Here is a 17,787-nt window from a genome sequence, read left to right on the forward strand (position 1 = left end):
TCCCTTCCAACCTAACCCATTCTAGGAATCTGTGTTCAGCTAATATCTGTGTTTAACATGTCAGGGGGGTACCAGTCCCATATTTCATCTGTTTTAAAGGACATTTTTGGCAATTAGGTGGCAATTTTATCCTGAATAAGCATATTCTGCCCCTCTGCATTACTCAAGTGGCTATTGCTCTTAGAAAATAGATGTTAGGTGTTTTCAGTTCAGTGGCAGTAAACTTTTGTGTACCAAGCAGTGAGATTTCATTGCAAATGCATTGTCCCATTTTAGTGGAAGCTTTGCATTAACAACTTCCACCTTAATAAAGTATTCTGTTCAGCCTGCCTTGTGATTTACAATATCATCAGATCCTACCTCTAACAGGCAAATGTAAGCACAGATTACCTCTCCCAACACTAAGACTGCATAAAGAGACTTAGCGTGAAGCTAAGGAATCCTCTGTCTGGATCAAGATAACTTTTCTCTCAGGATAAGGAGAAGCAAATGTCTGTGCACTTCAGAGAGGAGGAAGTTCTGCAGCTTGTGCTGCCTCTCTCTTGTTAAAAAAGGGAATCTTGAGTTAACATATAGTCTGTTTCCAAACTATTGGCATCTTTCACAAATATAGGCTGGCTGGCTTACAAACAGATAGCACAGTTTGTGTAGCCAAGGATAGTTGTCATCATGCACTTATTAATGAGTACACATATCTCTGAACATCAAATGCTGTGCTATTTTCAGAGGGATCCTTTTAGATCTTGTTTTCTGTTCTTTTAAATTTTTTCCCCCCTTACCCTCCTGACATTTTCCTTCAAAGCTCAGTGGTAGAAAGAAGAGAGGAAAGTGACCCAGGGAAGGAGATGTTTTCATCTGTCCAGCTTCCCCATGTCAGGAGCTACTCTGTGCATGTCATTCCTGACAGATGTTTGCCTAATCTGCTCTTGAAAAACGCCAGTGATGGGGCTTTGACAGTCTCCTTAGGCAATCTGCTCCAGCACTTTGCTGCACCCATCATTAGGAAGGGTTTCCTGCTATCTAACCTGCAATTAAAGGCCACCGTTTCCTGCTCAAGCCCTTCCTCAGCCTGACCTTACAGCCAAGCCACCCTGCCAAGTCCCCTGCAGTTTCCTCACTAGCTGTTCCTTGCCAGCACTGCTCCTTGGGTGATGTGCTCTCTTCTGCCAGGAGTAGCCAGGGCCGTGTGAGTGCCTCTGGCTTTGTTGAGTGTCCAGCCCAGCACCCCGGGGGCGGGCGGTGGGCAGCTTTCCCTCTCCATCCCGTGCAGCTGACGGGAAGGTGGCTGCCTGCCAGCAGAGGCTATTGAATGAGGAGATTCAGGAAATCCCAAGAGAGGAGCTGCCACAGTGAAGTTGCAGCAGTTTTGTGCTGATAAATCTAGCAGTGCACACCACGGTCCCAGGCTTCAGAGCAGGAGCTGAAGCCTTTTTAGCCCTGGAACAAAATGTGCTGTGAGAGCAGTCGTAGCATATCTTGCATATATGCAATCAATCCCACCCAGCATTGTGAGCACACGTTGCTTGGTGCTCTCACTTCTCTAATGATTGTGTAGCAGTTTAAGAGCATTTTTACAAAAGCAGAGAGACCACAGGTTTGGCTTGGGGATTTTTTACCCCAGTTGCTTCCTTTTAAACAATAGCAGGTGAAATATATCCCATGGAAGCCTGACAGAGAAGCTGTAGATGTCAGCCTGCTGTGAGCAAGGTGGGGATGCTGGGGAGCAGAGACAGTCACTGGTGTGCTGAGGTGACTGAGAGTGAGTCACTAGGAACAGGACATGGACCTGAAGGAACAGGTCCAGAGGAGGGCCACTAAAGTGATCAGGGGGTTGGAACACCCCTCCTTACAAAGACAGGCTGAGGCAGCTGGGGTTGTTCAGCCTGGAGAATAGAAGGCTCCAGGGGACCTAAGGGAGCCTTCCAATACCTGAAGGGGGCTATAAGAAGGCTGCAGAGGGACTGTTTCCAAACACCTGGAGTGATAGGATGAGAGACAATAGTTTGAAATTAGAGAAGAGCAGTTTTAGATTGGGTGTTAGGAACAAGTTCTGCACCATGAGGGTGGTGGAACACTGGAAGGGATTTCCCAGAGAGGTGGTTGAGGCCTCATTGCTGGAGATACTCAAGGTGAGACTCGACAGGGGTCTGAACAACCTGATCTAGTTGAGGATGTCCTTGCTTACTGCAGAGGGGGTTGGACTGGATGACCTTTAGAGGACCCTTCCAACCCAGACCATTCTATGATTCTGCAATATTACCAAGGCAAAGATAAACTCTGAGCCACTTTTTAAATACACTTCAAAGAGTGCAGAGTTGTTTCCTTCTGCTAATTATTTACAACTGGAAGACAAAAGTAATGAATGAATCTAAGGCAATGGAGAATTAGCTCAGAGTGCTGCAAATAGGGTTAGGGTTACTTTTTGGGTTGGGTTTTTTTTTCCAGTGGAGACCAGCTAGCTAATGTAGATGAAGCTTTGCTGCCTGAGAAAACGACAGCAGTATGTAGCTAAACTGGTTCTGAGACTAGGACATTTTGGTGATGTTTGGAGCACCTCTTTTATGAGGACAGGCTGAGAGAGTTGGGATTGTTCAGTTAGGAGAAGAGAAGGTTCTGAGGAGACCTTCTTGTGGCCTTACAATATCTTAAGGGGGCTACAAGAAAGTTGGGGAGGGACTTCTTAGGATGTCAGGTAGTGATAGGACTGGGGGGAATTGATCCAAGCTAGAGGAGGGAAGATTTGGATTAGATGTCAGGAAGAAGTTCTTCACCATGAGGGTGGTGAGACACTGGAACAGGTTGCTCAAAGAGGTGGTGGAAGCCTCATCCCTAAGGTCTAGGCTGGATTTGGCTCTGGGCAACCTGATCTAGTGGAAAGTGTCTGTGTCCATGGCAGGGGGGTTGGAACTAAATGATCCTTGAGGTCCCTTCCAACCCTGGCAATTCTATTCAGATTCTGTGAAGATCAAGTTTGGATCAGCAAGGGTGAACAACCTTTGTGTAACTGGCAGTTTGGGGAAGAGGCTGAGGGTCAGTGAGGCTGCCTCTATGTTTTGACACGTGCACTGCAAACACCCTGGGATCCATTTCCTTTTACAAGGTGTGTGCGTGCAGCAGGATAATGCTCCCGTGGGTCACTGGCAGGTTACAATGTGCCAGCCATCATGTGCACAGTGTCTAGAATAGTGCCAAGATACAGTTTCAGGAGGCTGGGGGCACTGATAGCACTCAGAACCCTACCTAACACCTGTGCCCTGTACAACGTCTGGCTAGCTCTGTCACCAAGCATCCCCTTGGCACCGGCAGCTCCGAGCTGACAGCTCCATTTCTATTGGTGCAAGGCATTTTTAAGGCATTTGTGCCCCAGTTGATTGACCTGGAGGAGCTTCAGTGAGTTGCCCACATCCCTTCAGAGAGAAGAAAGGACAGAGTGAGAATTGGGTGGGTTTTGTTTTGGTTTGTTGTTTTTCCCCACAAAACATGGTCAAATTTGGACTTCCCTGCAGCTTGGGAGATAGATTTACTGTGTGAGACAGGTTTCAGTTGCAAACTAATAATTAGATGAATACATTTAAACCTTTGTCAATCTAAAAGTGGTTTCAGGTGCTGAGGAATGCTCTGCCTTTTCCTTCAGGTTTGAAGGAAAAAAATTAAACATTTCCCACCCTGTAGCTACTGAGGGCAGTGAAAGAAAATACCTGTGAGCTGCTAGGGAATGTGTAGAATAAAATCACTCCCCACTTCTTGTGCAAATCATCAGTTGTAGGTACCACTCAAAACACACTTTTGGACAAACTCTGCTCTTTTTCAAATGGTATTTTCTGCTGGGCAGAGTTTGTTCATGCCCCAGGGCTGCCAAGCAGAACCCCAAGTTGAATCTTGCTGAAGTCAAGGAGGGGCTTTCAACACAACCCCTTCACGTGTTCCTAAAAGCCCAGGGTGCTATTAACCCTTTGCTCCCCTTTTCCACCCGGTCTCCCCGGGCAGAGGCAGCAGCCTGTTCGAAGACAAACAAGCCATCGAGCCTACAAGGTGTAAATATCTCTCACAAATGGCAGGGCTGAAGCAGCCTGGGCGTGGGGAGTGTGACACACAGCGACAGGCAGCTCAGGCCGCGCCGGCACTCAGCAGATGCCGCCATGCGCCCGCATCGCACCCGCGCACCCCTGCGCCCCCTGCCCCGGGAGGGGAGACACAAGGCAGCTGGAAGCACGGGAAGCAGCTGGAAGCATGGGAAGCAGGACTACCTGCTCCTCACCCCATCTCCTCCACCCTCGCCCCCCACTCCAGTCATTTCCCCCGCCGCCATCCAACCCTCCTCCTCCTCTCCCCCAGCTTCTTTGGGCAGGGGCTGATTTAAATAGGTTGGCAGGGAGCCAGGAGCTCATCATTTTAATGCAGTGTAAAATGGAATGTGCATAATTATATGCGAGCCATATGTGAGGGAGACAGCTCAGCTGTGAATTTCGGGAGGCTGCGAGAGAGAGCGAGCGAACAGTCAGGGATCAGATGAGATGGAGCGGAACGGAGTGCAAGTGTCACTCAAATGAACAGTGTAATGAGTGGATTGCTGACACTCCTCCTTTCACCTGCTTCTCCCTTTTTGCTTTCACTGGAAAGCAGAAAACACTGTAGGAAAGGAAAAAAGGATAGCCTACCAAATAAATTCCTCTGTGGAAGCAGGATTGCTGCTGGGCTCTGGTAATGCCTCCATTGAAAGTTCAGCTTGCTTAATTAACAGTCTAGTTCCAAGGAACCAGCAAGTTCTGATGCATCTTTGTCATTAAATATTTTGACCACATTTGACTGAGGGATCATTGTTCTTGCTAGATGATTGCTCCTTTCAAAGCTTCCCTTAAACATGGAGGGAGAATCCATTCATCCCTGACAGGATTACATGGAAAGGACAAGTATGAAAACTTATTTTCAGTTCTTTATTTATTTTAAATCATTTTTTGACCCTGAAAACAAATTTCCCAGGGGAATCTCTGGAGCATGCAACAAAAAAAGAGTTTAACTGAGCCCCTATTCCAAGAGGGATCTGGAGGTGCTGGAAGGTGTCCAGAGAAGGGCCACGAGGATGAGCAGAGGGCTGGAGCACCTCTCCTGTGAGGACAGACTGAAGGAGTTGGGGCTGTTCAGTCTGCAGAAGAGAAGGCTCTGAGGTGACCTAATTGTGGCCTTCCAGTATCTGAAGGGGGCCACAGGAAGGCTGGGGAAGGACTTCTCAGGATCTCAGGTAGTGATAGGACTAGGGGGAATGGAATGAAGCTGGAGGTGGGGAGATTCAGGCTGGAGGTGAGGAGGAAGTTCTTCACCATGAGAGTGGTGAAACCCTGGAATGGGTTGTCCAGGGAGGTGGTCGGGGCCCCGTCCCTGGAGGTGTTTAAGCCCAGGCTGGATGAGGCTCTGTCCAGGCTGATGTAGTGTGGGGTGTCCCTGCCCATGGCAGGGGGGTTGGAACTAGATGATCCTTGTGGTCCCTTCCAACCCTGACTGATACTATGATACTATGATACTATGCAATGTGACCCTGATAAATGCAGTGGAGTACCTTGGGGAAAACAACCCAAACAAGCCAACCAACAACCAACCAACCAACCAACCCTGAGTTACTTCAGTGTCCAGCTCAACTCTCTCATTCTGGGTTTGTCTTTTGTCGTTCTGATGCTCACAGCACCAATGAATTTGCATGTTCCACCTCGGCTGGGTCAGAACCCCAGCATCTCAGGTTCTCATCTCTGAAAGGTGTATTGAAAAGAAACTTAATGCAATGATGTTGTATGGGGGGGAATTCCCATCTGTTTGAATGATCTGAGCTGATGTGCTTGTAGCTATTTAAGATAAATAAATAACTAACTAAATAACTACAATAAGTAATTTTTAATTAAAAGAAAGAAAAAAAAAAAGAACTTATTATTACTATTTTTTATTTATTTATTTTTTTTTTAACCTTCCATTATTTGTAAGTCCCTAAATAGGCCATTATATTTCCCTTCAGGCTAGAGATGAAGATGGACATGCTGAAAATTTTCCCCAGCAGCACTATGCTAAGGAAACTCCAAGACTTGCCTTCAAGAATAACTGCGAACTACTTGTAAGAATAACGTACTTACAACAAGTCTAGATTGTTACTTTAGCACAGTGAAAACCTTCTTTCATTTTCCTTCTCTTCTTTTTTGATTGATTTATTTATTTACTTTTTGGTTTTTTTTGGTTGGGGTTCATGATGGCACAGAGTGTGAAATATGAGAGGTTTTGTTTTCATGCTAGTTCTGCTCTGTCCGTGAACGATTGAAGAGCTCAGATTGCTTGAAACAAACAGCGCGTGAATGGCCTTGTGGTTCCACCTTGTCTTGCACGCTGCATCAGGGAGGGCAATGCAGGGAGTGGCTGGTGGTACGCAGAAAACCCCTCTTCCCTCAAGGCACCCCCAAAACTCCCTCTCTCCCATCCACCTTTTAGCTCTGCCCTGTTTTGGGGCGGTGGTGCTGCGTTTTGCGCTGCTCGCGCACTACTCCCACCACAGCTCGCCTGTTCCTCCCCTTCCTAGCTGCATGCGGGCGGGAGCAGCCTCTCCACTCTCCTATCCTCACTCCTCTCTTCCTCACTTCTCTCCTCCCCACTCCTCTCCTCTCCTCTGCTGTGAGGAAAGAGTGAAAGCAAGGAAAGCAGATACAGGGAGCCTGGAGTGTTTACAAGGCGTAAGAGAGATGATATCATCTGTGAAAGCATCTCTGTTCCAAGGCAGGGTTAATTCACTGTTCATTTCAGCATTTGCAGCTAGGCAAGATTAAAAGCAAGAAGGAATGCCTATTACATTTCTATTAAATGATTCTGTTGGGACCTAATGGTCTTGATTAGCTTGCAAAAATGAGTGCTCCACGATGAGTTTTTCTGTTTGCCTAAAGTAAACAGAGAATGAATTGTGATTCATTTAAGAGAGCTGCAGACACGGCTTTCAGAAGGGGAGCTTGAGGTGATTTGGTGCAGCTCTCCCTCACATTTGCCTTTCTTCTTGGCCCTGCTGAAGTAAAATGCATGGTCTAGCTAACTGGAAAAGTTTGTGGAGAGTCAGAATGTTTTGGGTTATGTTTTGAAACACCATCAGGTTTTTTTTGGTCACTATAACTACAGAAGAGGTGGGTGGCAGTAGAGGATCAAGATGCACTTCCTCTGTGTTACAACCCCTGTCTGCCTTCCCTGTAGAGGATTCAAACGCTGTTCATGGTTCCCCAGCAAAGCCAAGCTGATGAGCCAACATAACACAGTGCCAAAACCAGCCCTCATGTTCAGGCAGTTGACCAGAGAAGCCCCGAGTGGAGGGCCAGTCCCCTCTACTCACACAGAGCATCCTGACCACACTTGGACTAGTGGACCCATAGGCTCTCCTACCCCTTAGGTGTCCTCCATGCTGATCCCACCCCTGATTAGGTAATGACAGTGGGGTTTTGGGCCATAGGTGTCACTCAAAAGGGTCAGTTTGTTCCCATCACCCAGAAGACCAACATTCCTCTTGGTTTCAGGGGCAGGAGGGTTATGTACTAAGGGGAGGAAACAGAAAGTAATTCACCGGTGCAGTCACAGTGCTTGTGCCAAAGAAGTGGAGCTGTTCCTTCAAGGCCAAGCTATTGAGGGTGCCACTGGTCACACCAAACCTGATGAACCATCCCAGCACACTGAGATGCCCCTGAAGGCAAGGGCCTCTTGGTGTTGGGGGAGTTCAGGACTCAAATTGTGAGACAGCACAGCATGAAATAAGTTGTGCATCATTTTGGTTGAAAATCTGCTTTACTTTTAGTGCAAGCAATCAATGGACCAATTAACCCCCTTTGTGCTATTAAAACCAAGCATTCTTTTAATGCCCAGTTAATTACTCCTCTGTTACCATGTATTTACATATTTGCTTTATTATATCACTCCTGCACCTGGCAAAAGCTCAAGCCATCCAAGTTAGTCTTTCATGTGCTTTTTTGGACAAGTTTCAGTTCTTGTTTAAGGAAGTAATAAAAGCAATTTGTCATAGTTTTGTTTTTCCTATGCTATTGGAAACAAAATTGGCAGGGATGTGATCTGTACTCAATTTGTATGTGAAAAAAAAACCCCAACCCAACAAACTAGACAAATGAATGTGTAGCTCTGCTGTCTTTAAAGATGTATTTTAGGAACTTTCAGTGAAAATACAATGTTGAGTCTAGGCTTTGATGGAGAGGGAACTAGAGGCCGTGGGTTTCCTTCTCTGGTTTTGTTTTCCTTCTTGGCAAACAATGCTGTTTAAAAATGTGCCTGAGATTAAAGCAAATTTCACAGGAACTGACCATTAAGATAGCATCTTTCTCCTGAAGGGCAGTCACTATTCCTGTGTTTGTGCTAGGAATTGTCTCTTTGGGAGGGGAGAGGGGAAGAAATACGAAAGGCAGGCATGGGGACAGCTGCTTCCTCTTAAAAAAGAGTATTTTCCCCATGGTAAAAACCTGGAATCTCAACAGTGCAAAGTCAGATGCTTGGCTGAGTGAAAAGCTGAGATGTTTTTATTAATGAAAGAGAAACTGAAACTTGTTTATGCTTTGGAGTATCAGGAACATCCTTGGACTTTTCTCAGTGCAGTTGAGAGTGAGGACTGTAACAGCCTGTCAGGTGAAACTGGAGATTTTGGCTTACAAGTGCTCTCTTTGCTCCGGGGTTCAGCTGCTATTTTCCAGCAAGGTTTCTTCTGGCAAGCACAGGCTCCTCTGGTTGGGAAATGCTGGTGCTGGGAGGGTGCTGCCAGGTGGGATCCAGGGGTTGTGCTGCTGCTGCTGCTGGCTCTGCATGCCATGGCTGTCCCACAAGAGCAGTGCTGCATGCCAACTTCCCAGGCATGCACAGCAAGCTTTAACTCCTCGGTACCTGGAGAGATTTGAAAGCATAGTGATGTAGGGGATTACAAAGTGAATGCTTTCTTCATCACTTAGTTCTCCAGAAGAGAAGATAACTTGGGATGTGAGGTAGAGCTCAGCTGGGTATTGAGTAGTGAGGTAAAAGTCACGTGGGGTTTGGGTAGTGAGGTAAAACTCATGTGGGTATTGGGTAGTGAGGTAAAAACTGGACTTTGGGTAGTGAAGTAGAACTCAGCTGGGTTTTGGGTAGTGAAATAAAAGTCAGCTGGGTATTGGGTAGTGAGGTAAAACTCAGCTGGATTTTGGGTAGTGAAGTAGAACTCAGCTGGGTTTTGGGTAGTGAAGTAAAAGTCAGCTTGGTTTTGGGTAGTGAGGTAAAACTCAGCTGGGTTTTGGGTAGTGAGGTAAAACTCAGCTGGTATTGGGTAGTGAGGTAAAAACTGGTTGGGTAGTGAAGTAGAACTCAACTGGGCTTGGGCAGTGAGGTAAAAACTGGATTTTGGGTAGTGAAGTAGAACTCAACTGGGTTTTGGGCAGTGAGGTAAAACTCAGCTGAGTTTTGGGTAGCGAGGTAAAACTCAGCCATTGGGTTTGGGTGGGTTTTTTTTTGAGAGAGAGCTTGATAGAAAATAGGGGGAAGAAAGATGTATAATACAAGGCAAAAGAAACCCCTGATGTGCTTAAGGTAGCTCTAGAGAGTAAGCAGAGCAGTGAGACTCACAGATTGTGGTTGGTGTAGGCAGGCATTGTGCAGGGAGAGGATTAGGACACTCATTGCCCATGCTAATCCCGACGCGCCGTCTCGTGCCACGTGTTGTGAAGCAGGGAGAACAAAGCAGTTAAGATGCAGTGCTCAGTGAGGACACCAAATTTTCCCTGTGCACTTCCCAGTATTTTTGAGAACCTTGCTTTCTTAAGTGGAGTTACCCATGATAAATACTGGGAACTACATAAATCGAATTTCTTTTTCAAGGGCCGGGCCAGCAAGCTGTCTTGGCCAGCTGTCCACTCCTCTCCCATAAGCGCTGCCTCAGGATTTTAATTTCTTATTCCACCAGTGGCTGGAAGCTTTTTTTTCATGCAGGTCTTTGTTTCCAGAAGGGAAAGGCAGAATTTAGTCCTCTGGAAGCTGATTGTTAGGGAGTAGTAGAGCCCAGCTCATAGTGCATGTGGAGAGAGAGATGGGATTAACTGCAGAGAAAGGGTAGGCTGGAGTGAAAAGGCCAATGAAAAGCCCACAGCCCCAGCTCTAGCCGGCTGGAATTCCTGAGCCATTGCCTAGAGAAAGGAAGAATCCATCTGGCACCTACCCAGGTTAGTCAGGGTAGGAAGAGCCATGCTTGGTTGCCTTTTAACAAAAGTGGGAAAGAAAAACCAACAGTCCATCCTCCCCCTCCCGAGTTACCCAGAGTACTGAGTCAAGGGCTCAGACTGGCATGCTGCTGTATGAGCAGAGGAGAATTTGGTGGGTTAAGGAAATGAAACCCCAGGTTGCTTTCCAGATCATTTGTTTATAGAGATGATCTGAGTGCCACCCACCGCTGTGGGGTTCTATGTAAAGCAAACACATAGCCAAACAGAACATAAACACCCTGGAAACAACAAATTCCTTTCCAGTCCCATACCCAGCTGTGATCCCTGGTTTTCCTGCAGTAAAATCATGATCTTCTCCTCTTTGAAATCAAAAAGTCTGCTCCTAGCAGTTCTGCTCTGGGAGGATAAATTCATGGAGTCCAATGTGTGATGAATTATAGGATAGTCCTTGGAAGCTGTTAGGTAAAAGACACAAAGCTAAACATTCCTGTTACTGGATTTAATGCAGACTTTGTCTTTGGTCACTAACAGAGAGGTATAGAAAGCCCTGAAAGCATCTGCAACTGCAACATGAAATGCAAAATGTTCTTCTGTGAGCAGAAGGCCTTTGGGGAGGCTCTGGCAAGGCTGAGAGGAGCCAGAGCTACAGCTGATACTTTGATTAAAGTTGTGTTGCTTTGCTCTGCTGCTCCAGCGCTAGAGATAGGGTCAGAAAGCATGGCACACTGTGGGACGTCCAGGCAGGGCAGCAAGGATGCAGGCAGGTTCACCTCAGTGATATGGTACTGGAATGTGAGAATGTTTGTGATCAGTTGGGGCCAGTGGGTTTTGTTGTCAGAGTCCAGGTAAATGTCAGTATGCATTTTGGTATCCTTTGGAGGCCGTCAGAGTTTTGGCTCCAGGAAGTGAGGTGTGAATTCCTGTGCCCCAGTGTCAAGCAAAACTGCTGCTGTAAATGATTTAGCACGAACAGAAAATACCTTTCAGTCCATTTGTAATCACAGTGCCTTCAAGGGAGGACTGGATTAGGGGGAGGTAGCTTTGCTCATCCCCTCTCTTGCCTCTCCACCCTTTTTGTGTCCCAGGTTGTCTCTATCCTTAAGAGAGAGGAGGCAAAAGTTCTTCCCCTTGTATATCCCCCTGGACCTGCCCTCAGCCTGTTAGGTGGGAACCGGGGAGAGCTCAGCCTTCCTTCTGGCTACAGCTTTGGGACACACAGAACTTTCAGCCAGAAAGCTGGAGCAGGACTGCTGCCCAGCAGCACTGAGGGGTGTAGAGCCACATCTAGCCTCTGTGGTACTGACCAGGAGGTGGTTTCAGCACCCTGGAGGGGAGGACCAGGAGAGGAGGACTAGACATGTGACACCCTGTGGAGCTCCAGGTTGTAGAACTACTGGTACCAAGCCTGCTGAGAGTTAAAACCTCCATGGAAGTGCCTACTGCTGCTTCAGCATCACTCAGTGGTTGCTGTGTCTCACCACTGGTGCTAATTTTTGGTGGTTTACCAAGAGATTTCATCATTTTTGCTACAGCAGCCTGACACAACTGGTACTGCTCCATCAGCTGCACCACGGTGCACACAGTGGCTGGAGCAGACAGCAGCGCAAAGCCCACAGCTGCCAACGGAGAGCTCGCCCTGGGTTTGGGGGACTTTGGACCAGGCACAGGGAGCTGTCAGAATGGCAGTTATGGCTCTGGAACAAAAATATTGCTTGAGAAAAGCAATTGCAGCAGTGAATTGCTGCTGATGTTCTTAAGAGCTCAGTAATCTTGGCCACGTGAAATTCAACCTTTCTTGTGACTGAAATAACAGTGAGGCTTAGGTCATGTCGTGGACTAATCGCCTGTAACATTTCATTTGCAGAAAGCAAATTGTTGCTGAGTCCTAGCAGAGCATTTTAAACCCCCCACCAAAATAACTTCACATTCTGTTTCTTTTCAAGCAAGGGCAGCAAACCAGGCAAAATTATTGTCAAGGTTTCTTGGTCCTTAATTGCAGCCAGGCTGAACAAAGGGCTGTGTGCTGCTCCCCGGGCGCAGGCTCCTAGGGACTGTGGAAGCCCATGGGCGCTGGGTGAACGCATTGCCAAAGGCAGTGCTCAGACCACAGGCAGATTTGCAGCCCTAAGCGGGAGAGGAAACCCCTTGGAGAAGTACCTGGGGGTCCTGGTGGATAATAAGTTATCCCTGAGTCAGCTATGTGCCCTTTTGGCCAAGAAGGCCAATGGGATCCTGGGCTGCATTAAGAGGAGTGTGTCCAGGAGACCAAGGGAGGTTCTCCTCCTCCTCTACTCTGCCCAGGTGAGACCTCACCTGGAATATTGCATCCAGTTCTGGGCTTCCCAGTTCAAGAGGGACAGGGATCTGGTGGAGAAAGTGCAACAGGGAGCTACTGGGATGATGAAGGGACTGGAGCACTGCCTGATGAGGAGAGGCTGAGAGCCCTGGGGCTGTTTAGTTTGGAGAAGAGAAGACTGAGGAGGAATTACATGAATAAATACAAATATCTGAGGGCTGGGGGTTAAGAGGGAAGGGACAGGCTCTGTTCACTTGCACCCTGTGATAGGACAAGGATAGGTAATGGATATAAACTGCAGCACAGGAGGTTCCACCTCAACGTGATGAAGAACTTTGTTGTGAGGGTCACAGAGCTCTGGAACAGGCTGCCCAGGGAGGCTGTGGAGTCTCCCTCTCTGGAGACTTTCAAGACCCATCTGGAAGTGTTCCTGTGTGACCTGTGCTGGATGCTATGGTCCTGCTCTGGCAGGGGGGGTGGACTTGGGGTCCCTTCCAACCCCTAACATCCTGTGATCCTGTGACACCTAGCTCCTGCCCGCTGCCTACCTGCACAGGTCCCCATGGGGCACTGGCTGCCTCGGCTCCCCTGCCCTGATAGCATCTGGCTGGGATAATGCAGGGCCAAGCGCGGAGCTGCTGCCTGCCAGCCGCCGTGCGATACGCAGGCCCTGGGAAGCGATAGGCCCCGTGCCTGTCTGCACAGATCTGTTTCCTGCTTGAGAATAAATGCCTCCACTGTCTTGCTCGGTGCACAGGCTGTGTCCTCCTTGCCCTGCCTTTGAAATATAGGTTTTTCTACCCCACAGTGGAGCTGAAGGCTGTTGTTCATGGTACGGCAGCATGGGCTGGACCTGGGAGGTTTGGGTCCTGTTCCTGGGCCTGCATAAACCTTCTTGGGGGTCTTGTTCCCCTTCCCACATCCTGTACCTCCATTCTACTGAAAAATTAGGGCTACCAGGATGCCAGAGACTCCCTTTTTACAAGGAATCACATGGAAAATGCAAGGGGCAATGGGTACAAATTACTCCTGGGGACATTCTGATTGGAATCCAGAAGAAAATTGTTCACAATGAGAACAGTTAAACACTGGAATCATCTCCCAACTAGTGGATTCTCTTACACTCTTTAAGACTCAACAGGATGCTAGGTCATCTCATTTAAACCGCACTATCACCTAGAAAGGTTGGACCAGAGGATCCTTGGGGTCCCTTCCAACCTGGCATTCTGTGATTTTTTTTCCTTGACTCCCATGAAGTTTAGGACTCCATGACCTGTGACCCAAAGCCCAGGGAAATCAGTAGGAAGCCTCCCTTTAAGCCTCCCAATGACTGCTTTGAGATGCCTTCCCCATCTCTGACCAAAAACTGCTGTAGGCAGCTAACAGCTAATACAAAGTGTAGAAAACACAACTCTTGATTGATACTACTTAAGCTGAAGGCTGCAATCAGAGACCAGCTGTAGGAATACACAGAAGATACTTAGAAAATACAACCCTGCCACAGCAAGGCTGAGATAGCAGCACCACTGGAAATAAGATCCAAACCTCACTTCTTTATTCAGGGTTAGGAGTGACCTGCATCAGGAAGGAGGGTGAGGGATTCAGCACCCCTCCTGCAGAGAGGAGGGGGCCATTAACCCTTGAGAGCAGCAAGAAAAGTAAGTCCCTGTCAGTTCCTGGTGACATACAAAATAGAAGGTACAAAATCCCCAGGAGCATGGGGAGCAAGGAGGAGGAAGGGAAGGAGAAGGGGATAAAAGGAGCAAAGTTCCTCCATGTCAGGGATGTGGCTTTCAGCAGAAGCAGGATGGTGCCCCCAGTAGCACTGCATAAGCCCTGCCTTTCTTGGTCAAGTGAACTAAAGAGTTCAGGGAGCTAAAGAGATGGAAAAATAGGTGTGGCAGTGAGAGGAGGAGGTGGCACAGGAAGATAGGCAATGGAAACAGGGCAGATTTGGGAAAGACCATGGCTACCAACGTGGGTGTTTGGCCTCCCAGAGCCCAAAGTGAGTCACAGTCCCTGTCCCACAACACTTGCCTGGGGACACTGGAAGCAGCAAGCACCTTCTGCTCAGCATCTCTGGTTAGCACTGCCTTCATGCCAACAGGGGGGCATTATGAGGATGTGCCACTTGACACACTGTGAGCCCCAGCCTGCCTTTCCCCAGAAGGAGACATGTTTCCCAACAGCACTGCTGCTATTATTATTGTTATTATTACATAGGAAGAGAAGCAAATTGCATTTGTGAGACAAAAAAGAGAAGGAAAATAATTAAAATGCCATTACAGCTCAAATTCTGTCATCTTCCTCCCCAGAACAAGCATTACAATTTTTATTAATAAATGTGCAATTACTGCTAACCTCTGAATAATCTCTCCAGCCTTCATTTCTCCTCATTAAAGCCTGCGTTGCCTTTTCACTCCTTGCTTCCCTCCCTCGACGTGTTTGCTTGAGTTATAATCTTCATCTCCCACATCTCCTCCTTGACAAATTCCCCTCTCCAAAGGGATTGTGGGTTTTTTCTGAAGAACACCAATCTTTTGGTTGTTGACTGGGAATTTAAATGAGTAAATAGCAAAGAAAATCCCCTTGTAGGAGGCTGGACTTGATCTTAGAGGTCTCTTCCAAGCTTAATAGAATAGAATAAACCAGGTGGGAAGAGACCTTCGAGATCATCATGTCCAACCTATCATCCAACACCATCTAATCAACTCAACCATGGCACCAAGCACCCTATCAAGTCTCCTCCTAAACACCTCCAATCACTCTCTCTGTGTAGAATTTCATCCTAACCTCCAGCCTAAACCTCCCCTGGTGCAGCTTGAGACTGTGTCCTCTTGTTCTGGTGCTGGTTGCCTGGGAGAAGAGGACCAACTTCCTCCTGTCTACAGCCTCCCTTCAGATAGTTGTAGAGGGCAATAAGGTCACCCCTGAGCCTCCTCTTCTCCAGGCTAAGCAACCCCAGCTCCCTCAGCCTCTCCTCACAGGGCTGTGTTCCAAACCCCTCCCCAGCTTTGTTGCCCTTCTCTGGACTCGTTCCAGCAAGTCAACCTCCTTCCTAAACTGAGGGGCCCAGAACTGGACACAGGACTCGAGGTGTGGCCTAACCAGTGCAGTGTACAGGGTGAGAATGACCTCCCTGCTCCTGCTGGCCACACTCTTCCTGATGCAGGCCAGGATGCCATTGGCCCTCCTGGCTGCCTGGGCACACTGCAGGCTCATGTTCAGTCTACCATCACCCAGTACCCCCAGGTCCCTCTCTACCTGGCTGCTCTCAGCCACTCTGTCCCCAGCCTGTAGCGCTGCATGGAGTTGCTGTGGCCAATGTGCAGAACCTGGCACTTGGATGATCCAGTGTTAACTGAAAGTGCAATTTTTCAGCAGGCTGCCTCTTAATAACAATTTCAATAAATGTTAAAATAAAAAAGCCTGAAAACAATAACAACAACAACAACAACAACTTCAGCCACCCCTTCCCCCCACCCCCCAACCTAAACCTCTATAAAACTGTGGGGGAGGGGGGAAAAAAAAGGCCCAAAACAAACCCAAGTGTGTATCCCTTGGAAAGAAAACTCGTTGTGAATCATGGCTTTGCTCTCTGAAACTGGCATTCAGAACCAATTTAAATAAAATTCAGACAGGTTTTATAGAATGTCAAAGAATAAAGATATGCCTTGTTCCAGAGGAGGGCAAGTGTGGGGAAAGAAAATTCTGTGGCGGATTTCCTTCCACAGAAACTGGAAAGAATATTTCCAAAGCCCTCACCCAGAGCTATAAATTGCTTCCTTCTTGGGGTCTGCAGGGCCTGTGGAGCACCCTGGCAGCTACCTGGGGGGCAGCTGTCCCTCACACCACGTCTCACCACGGCTGGCCCGCAGCACAGCCAGCCTGTAAAACTGCTGCTAGTCCCCCGCTGCTCAGACCCTTTTGCACCTCAGCCTGAGTCTCACTCATGCAGGGTGTTAATGAGTTTGGCCAGGTCTGACAAGATGCCTGTGTAGAGCAGTGTGACTTTCTGTAATGCACTTGGCTTATGCCACCTCTTGCTGCCTGCATTGTCCTCCCCATGATAAAGGAAAGCAGTTTCAAGGTTGTGACCACTTTAAAAGCCAAGATACAGTGGTAAGGGATTTTGACAATCAGGAGCCCGAGCTTATTTTGTTTCTCAGAGCTAAGGTCCAGCCTATGGGAAGGAGAGTTGAGAAGAGCTTGGCCACCATTTGGACTGTGAGGGAGGCTTGGGGGTGCTCTGAGATTTCAAATTTGTGGCCTTATCTCTTTGGGAATCCCCAGGACTGTGCAGGGCTTCCAGGAATGACATCCCAAGAAGGCAGACAAATGCCATGCAGTCATCTCAGAGCACAGGGAGGAAGATTTGTCTGTGAGGAGCATATCTCACTGCTCACTGTTGTCTGGAGCAGGCACCTCTTCTGCATCTCAGCAGTGACATGTGTTATTTGCTTTGGGGATGGGGGGGAAAAAAACCCAAACACCAAAATACAAATCCTGCATTTTAGTATAGAAGTTCATACCAATCATTACCTAAAATCTAACAAACACCAGTTCTCACTTAATTGCTTTTGAGTAGTTAACTTATTAAAAAGAAGCAAGGACATACTCATTTAATGAGCAGCAGCAGCCTTGGCCTAGCATCTGCCTACATTCCCTTTTCAATTAATCAATTATAGTCCAATGGTGTGTAATTACACATTAAGAAAGTTATTGGATATCTCAGCATGGCTGTCCCAGGGGGCTCATGAATACACTAATATAACACACCTGTAATGACCTGCTCTCAGATCTGCAAATTGCTCCCATTTCTCTCTCTCCCTCTCTCGTTGCTAAATGAAGATGAGAGCAATTACCATTAACTTTTTGAGTCACATCTAGTCAATGAGAGAGAAAAAAGATCCTTACCAGCATTCATAATAAATCTGCCTGTTGTTAGGAGTATTGTAACTGCAGCAGGCAGCAAGCTGGATGGCAGTGAACTGGGATTGCAGCGGGCTGGGGGGGATCCTGGGGTCAGTCTGGCCTGAGCACACACTTCACCTGCGGACGAGACAAACAGGCAAGCAGGAAAACCTCATCAGATCCCAACCCCAGTTGGCCTGGCTTGCTTCAAATCAAACCAAACTCTGGAACTGATCCCTATGCAGCGGCTCTAAGTCTCTGCATAGCAACTAAGCCATGTTGCTGTTGTGTTCAGGTCTTCTTTTGACTGCCAGAGAGAACAAAATTTACTATGCAAGGGCAGAGAGGCTTTGGCTGTGCAGGAGAATACAGTCACCAGTGCTC

The 17,787-nt window shown here is 47.7% G+C and overlaps 1 protein-coding gene across 1 annotated transcript in view; it reads left to right on the forward strand.

Moving 5' to 3' along the window:
- SOBP (sine oculis binding protein homolog) overlaps positions 1–17,787 on the forward strand; it is a 121,639-nt gene that overhangs the window by 64,824 nt on the left and 39,028 nt on the right. The window contains 1 exon segment of the mRNA XM_068160481.1: positions 6,002–6,097. Within this exon segment, the coding sequence (XP_068016582.1) occupies positions 6,002–6,097 (96 nt within the window).

Source organism: Melanerpes formicivorus, unplaced genomic scaffold (assembly GCF_026170545.1).
Source record: "Melanerpes formicivorus ecotype bairdi unplaced genomic scaffold, bMelFor1.0.p_v2 SCAF_50, whole genome shotgun sequence".
In the NCBI taxonomy this organism is placed as follows: Eukaryota; Metazoa; Chordata; class Aves; order Piciformes; family Picidae; genus Melanerpes; species Melanerpes formicivorus.